This window comes from Magnolia sinica, chromosome 15 (assembly GCF_029962835.1).
Source record: "Magnolia sinica isolate HGM2019 chromosome 15, MsV1, whole genome shotgun sequence".
NCBI lineage: Eukaryota > Viridiplantae > Streptophyta > Magnoliopsida > Magnoliales > Magnoliaceae > Magnolia > Magnolia sinica.
Genome location: NC_080587.1, coordinates 3,231,655 through 3,237,898, shown reverse-complemented (window position 1 = coordinate 3,237,898; position 6,244 = coordinate 3,231,655). Strand labels below are relative to the sequence as shown.

The window sequence follows — 6,244 nt, the reverse complement described above, 5'->3', positions numbered from 1 at the left end:
CAAAACTGAGGTTTGAGTCAACTAGGAGAGTTTTAGAACCATGTTCCAAACCTGTCTAGTTATTAATATGCTCACATCATGGCAGAGCCAAGTGACTCAGTTCGTGTCACCAACGGTCATGTCATGTCAAGTCGACAGAGTACTTGGGTTTGACATGAGTCATCACAAATCACAAAGGAAACAGACCCAGGACCCAGTGACTGGGCTTGAAATCTCACTGAGTCAACTCAACACCACTGCATTTTGAGTCAACTTGCAGATTTCTAGATCCATTGGTCCAAACCAGTCTGATTCTCCAGTCCAGGTTATAAAACATCAGTTATCACAGCCACCACGACTGTCACAGCAACAAAGGCAACGAACCATAATTTCCAAAAGGCCCAGTCCCACCAGTTTGAATTTCGACCCGGAAAAACTCAGTCCTATCATCCCATTGATTGTCCTGGAACTATTGAATAAAGATGTTTAACAGCAAATTGGTAAGGGGATCAGATGGAACATAAAGATTCCTTTCGAAAAAAAAAAAAAACTCTTTAGATATGATTAATGTATGTTTGGCAAACCAAACTACAGCTAACAATGCACAGAGCACATGGCCATTTTAACTGACCTGGCGAACTAGATCTCCCTAATGACATTGAGCCAGAGAAAAAACTACCCTTCTCTTTCGTCATGCTGCACTTAACTGCTCCTGTATAATTAGATCTTGTCCATCTCTCAGTTGGCTTTTACCTAAAAGAGCAATTACATGGATAAGATGGGTTTTTCTGGAGATGATGGTACATTAGGGAGGTGTGATATCTAATATGATAGCAGAAAGCACAATAAAAATCCAAACATGGAATGCACAGGTAATATCTAATCAGCTGTGTCCTGAACAGGATATCTAATATGATATCCTGGGGCCCCATGCATCTGATTGATGTGATTGTTTGTCAGGGAAATTCAGTAAGAACATGATATCAACTGTCCCCTGAATTTTACTTTTAAAAAAAGAAGGAAAAAAAATTTAAAATAAGTGGTTTCAAATCACTTCCATGCACTGAGGAATATGTGGTTATCTTGCAAGGGTAACAGCTCTGTAATTAAGTTGTCATCTAGCAGTGCCCCTCTCATTTCAGATTTGATCAGGTTCCTGTCTCATTTGGGTTCTGTGACAGCGGCGCTCCTAGTTGACACCTCAATTTGGAGTTGTAATCAGACAAGTCCACATGTTTTCTGAAACAAAACAAGAGGACAAACAATCCCCACCCTAATGGCCCCTCTGATTTTCATAAAGCGCATCATTGTTTTGGGAGACAGAAACCAATCTGCAACGGTTGTTGAGTACAGAATCTTAGAAAGATGGGCCAGATGTCAATCTACAGTAGGCAACAGGAGACTATTGGAAGAGGTGGCTCTATTTTGGAGGCCTTTTTTTGACTTTTGGAATATGAACTTATCAGAAAACACTTGATTATTTTATCAATGTGAACTGAATGCTTATCTGAAACAAAAGAAGCATAAATCAAGAAAGCAATGTCACATGACAAAGGGGGCACCAGAAAAATGAATCAGAAATCAAGACAGCTTACAAAATCATACAACAGCATCTCAACCCCATGGTTAGATAAGTCTGCAACCCCAATTGAAAAGCAGAGCCTAAACCTCCATGGCCAATGCCTGGCAAGTCATTAAATCTCATAATTGATTTTGGGCATCCTCCATAGAGTGGAGCCAACCACATGAACACCTCAAGAAACACTTGTTTTTAACATTTTTGTAACTGATGAAACCCTATATTTTACCAATCCCTTACTTTTCGAAGAACATGGAACATCAAACCAAAAACATGGCTAGGAGTCTCTAGAACCTTCTTGGGTAGAATATAGATGGGTTTGGGCAAGCTTTCATTTGGACAATGTAAGGTTGTGGCAAATCTCAAAAGAACCTCTAATTTCAACATGCAAAAGCTTGCGCCATCGCCTCAGTGTAACCAGGCCCATGCATCATTGCAAAGATCTCAATTTTTTGTGCAACAGAAGATTTCAACGAACTACAGAAGAGTTTTGGCACCACACCATGTGTTCAAGTTACAACTAGAAAAATCCTAAAACCTAGAACAAGCATAATCAATATACCCAGCATCATGAGAATCTAATGTAATTCCAACCACTTGAGTCTCTGATACTCGTCAACTTCCTTTCAAATTTCAAGTCAAGTATAAGAGTCAGACTTTGGATATTGGAATTTGGCAGATGGGACAGCCTACCCACCACCCAACATGAGAACAAGATATGTTATCACCTATTCTTGCATTTAAGTGCTTTTTTTTTTTTTTTTGTGAACAGTGAGTGTTTGGCACTTCCTGCTCAAACATGCCCCAAAATGCGGACGCAAGGGTGCATAAACGACGAAGCACATTTTGGAGTAAACCAACAGCCCCAAAATTTCTACCCCTGTTAACCTTTTCTTTTATCATTCAACTGCACAGTATAAGACACTACGCCCTGCCATTGCTCAATATGATCTCATTCAATATAAGGGCACAATTCTGCAGCGCTTCACACAAAGCCACTATAGCACTGTCTTAATCCCCTTCCACCGTGAAATGGTCCACAAATATTCCCCGGTACCAAAGAGATCGCCTTCTGGATAGCCACCTGCTCCTCCCTATTGGAAGCCCTTAGAACTGTGTTCTTACTCCAAAGATGAAATTGTTAGTACTTTATCACCATCCAAATGCAACGGGGGAGCTTCACCTTCCAATATCAAGCTGTAAGTGTGGGCAGCATGAAGCAAGACCACCACGAGTCAATCACTAGGAAAACGAAACCGAACCAACCTGTATAGGCTGCCATTGTTGCCAATGCTTGAAACCTTGAGGTAAAATGATTGTCGACTCACATAATCCATCTCAAGCTCCCATGCCTTTAATGAAAATTTTCTAATTTTCAAATGTAAGTCCTGAGTTGGGGACTAATACTATTTGTAGATAGGAATCGGCAGCAGTTGTCTACCCCTCAGTGAATGCTCCCACTCCCCGAATGGCAAGAGATAGTTCTAGATGATCAAAACTGTCCTAATCCTCTGCCTGAACACAAATGCCATGTGTAGCCCACTTTAAGAATAAGGTTAACAGTCACCCACTTGGGTCACAGGCAGCATCGTGATATACAATGGATTAGGTACATGCAGTATGTACTTCACGAGCTCAAACATTTACTAGATATTTATAATTGAATTACGTACTTGTCCTCCAAAACTCGAGTCAACAAGCCAAATCTGACATCACAAGCAACCCTTGAGAACCAGAGCTCTCCGTTGCCACAATTGATTCCACACCATTTAACTTCCATGCCTTAAAGACATGGATGCCCCACCCATCATTCCAAAATAACTCCACAGCGATGTGTCTTCTCCCAACAATGAAAGCTATTTATCCGGCAAGGCTTGTTCATAACTTTCCAAAATTTAATGCCAGTGGCACCTGATAATTCTTTAATGCACCTCCTTCCACTCCAAAGTGGGGTAAACTGGAAGCATTACCTACTAAGCAGGATTTCTAACAAATAAAACGAACCAAATTAAGAAACCCATAAACCTGGCAGTAAGCACAAATTAAACAATTTGTTAGATTGTAAACCTACTAATGATCAAACAATCTTATCATGGGGTCCTCCTCCTTGAATGAACACATTATGAAACAATACCATTCACTGACCAGGAGATGATGGGACCTTATCATTGATTATGTGGATCATGGGTTTCACCCTTGGATCTGCATAATGTTATCTCTCTATTCTAATTAATTGTCTTTTTTAAATGAGTTCTCCAGTGTTTCTTCCGCCGCATCAACATCCTTACACGCAAAGGAATTCACACCCTAAGGGTCTATTTCTTAGACACCAAAAAACTGTGTTCTTCTCATTATAGTTAACCACATAATGTGTTTAGAGATAATGTTTCCTTTTGGCAAGGATTAAAAGTAATCCTGATAACCAACAATCATAATCTCTAATATGTATTATAACCAAAAAGACATGGCTCATTTTTAGGTGTCTACCAATGTATAACATATTGAGTAGGTCGATGCAAGCATATGTGTAAGAAACCAAACCGAATACAAAGAAAAAATGGAGTTGTGACGACATGATATGCTGGCAGTTGACATTGCAAAGAAGTGCTAAAAGTTCTCTGCAGGGGATTGGGCTTTAAGTTTACATCATTTGTAGAAGCAATACAGCTATCTTTTGGAAGACTACCAAGTCAATAAATATAGACGTTATTCTGAAAGTTCGAACGCACAAATATTCACTAATTTATACTACGGCCGCATGTGGATGCTGAAGTGAATCAAATTGGTGACATTATTAATGAGGAAGAAATGAGAAACACTGCTTCCCTGCAAATTGCAGTTACATTCGTTTCATTTCCAACTTGAAAACAATGTAACTGCAGTTCAGAGCTCAGTCTCTTTATACGAATGCAGAAGAAGGAAATTATACGTTGGTTATTTACACCCTACTAGACTAATATTGCAATTCAATTCAATAGTGCATCCAAATGCACCCAAGATACGGGGTTTTTTTTTTTTGTGAAAGATACCCAAGATACGTAATTGATGCTCTTCCAACCAGTAATCACACTAACAGTGAAAATCACAAATGGGATCAAGATTACCTGTTTTATCTAGCGTCCAAGATAAGACGGCGGAAAGCTTCCAATCAATCCAATACCAGATTGAGACCTCGTCGCAGACACTGCCGCTGCCGCTGATGATTGACCGAACTGTGCACTCTGGTATGCACCCAATCCTTGCAGAGCTGCCTGCGACCCGTAACTCCCGATAACACTCGGGCTAATGCTATTGATCCCTGACTGTCCACTGAGTCCCGTGGCACCCAATCCGACCCCATAAAGAGAAGAGGGCCCGCTGCTCCGATTCACAGTAGGTGACAGCCCACTACCTGCTGCAGATGACAACCCCACACCCAATGCCGGATTCTGACCCACAAGACCTGCTGCTGCCGGATTCAAATTCTGACCTAACATACCTGCATTCAAACCCAACAAAGCCGTTGAATTGTAGGCTAGCGCAAGATCGTTTGGCTGCAGTATTCCCGCCCCAAGTGTGGGCCCCACCGGCTTATTGCCTGCTGGGGCCTTCTCGATTGCCCGCTGGCAACTTAATTGGAACCCTTCAAACACCTTAATTGGCTCCTCCAACGCCTTCCTACACTCTTCTGCAGTCTTATAGGTGAAGATTGCAAACCCCCGTCCACATCCCACAGGGCCGCCCTCAATCTCGCCATACCTCCCGAAGAACGCCCGGAGCCGTTCAAGGTCAACATTGGGAGGTACATTCCGGACGAAGATCTTCCGTCCCGCTGTCGACTCGCTGGACCCCCCCGCTTGCCCCCCGGGGACAGGCCCGAACGACGCGAGCTGGCAGGAAATCGCCCGCCCACCAACCTTCTTCTGCGGCTGCTCCAGCGCCTTACGGGCGCCAGCACGGGTCTTGAACAGCACGAACCCATAGCCCTTGGATTTACCAGTGATCTTGTCAGTCACGACATTGCAATCTTCAATCGGACCGTAGATCTTGAACGCCGATAGGAGCGTGTCGTTGGTGGCGTCCCATCCGAGGCCATGGATGAAGAGCTTGCGGTGGACCGGATCGGATTCTGCGGCCAAGATGAGGCGAGACGCGATCGAACGGTTCTTGAGAGCAGCCGCCTTGAGGATGTCGATGAGCTGGTCCTTGCCGAAGGGCTGGAGGAGATTACGAATCGTATCGCGTTTGGATGACTCGTCTTGCGATTCGGATTCTTCCGAATCGGAATCTTCTTCGGCTTCGGATGAATCTCCTTGCTTCTGTTGTTGTTCTTCTTCTTCGTCTTCTTCTTCTTCTTCCTCTTCGACCTCTTCAGAATCTGACTCTGAGGATTCCTCTTGTTCTTGTTGTTCTTCTTCTTCTTCTTCTTGGGAAGATTCGTCTTCTATGACTATTGGTTTTTGCTCGGGTTTCCTCTTTTTGGCCATTTCTAGGGGTTTTTTTAGGGTTTCAGAAGACTTCTAGGGCAGAAGCGAGCGGGGGCGAAGGGGATATAACTGGGAGGAGTTCGGATCCTCTGTTATAGCCTAACAGGCATTCTCTGTTGTGGCTTTCCCATTGGTCCACGTCATCTATTATTTTAAAAGATAAATAAAGAAAAAAAAAAGTTCTGAAAAATTTTAACAAAAGAAAAAAAAAAAACAAAAG

The 6,244-nt window shown here is 42.7% G+C and overlaps 1 protein-coding gene across 2 annotated transcripts; it reads right to left on the bottom strand.

The window, feature by feature from the left end:
• Window positions 1–357: 357 nt before the first annotated feature.
• LOC131228188 (UBP1-associated protein 2A-like) lies at window positions 358–6,103 on the bottom strand. Of its 2 annotated transcripts, none has more exons than XM_058224052.1 (2): window positions 4,663–6,103; window positions 358–732 (listed from the first exon to the last, which is right to left on the bottom strand). In XM_058224052.1, exon 1 carries the CDS (start codon window positions 6,022–6,024, stop codon window positions 4,672–4,674), a length of 1,353 nt encoding a protein of 450 aa, XP_058080035.1. In that variant the 5' UTR covers window positions 6,025–6,103; the 3' UTR covers window positions 358–732; window positions 4,663–4,671. The 2 variants fall into 2 exon arrangements, with proteins under 2 accessions (XP_058080035.1, XP_058080036.1); XM_058224053.1 differs by lacking the exon at window positions 358–732 and adding an exon at window positions 3,180–3,544.
• Window positions 6,104–6,244: the final 141 nt, after the last annotated feature.

What these genes read in the sequence shown, in the direction of transcription:
- LOC131228188 (XM_058224052.1), bottom strand. Translation starts at nt 6,024, where the DNA reads ATGGCCAAAAAGAGGAAACCCGAGCAAAAACCAATAGTCATAGAAGAC.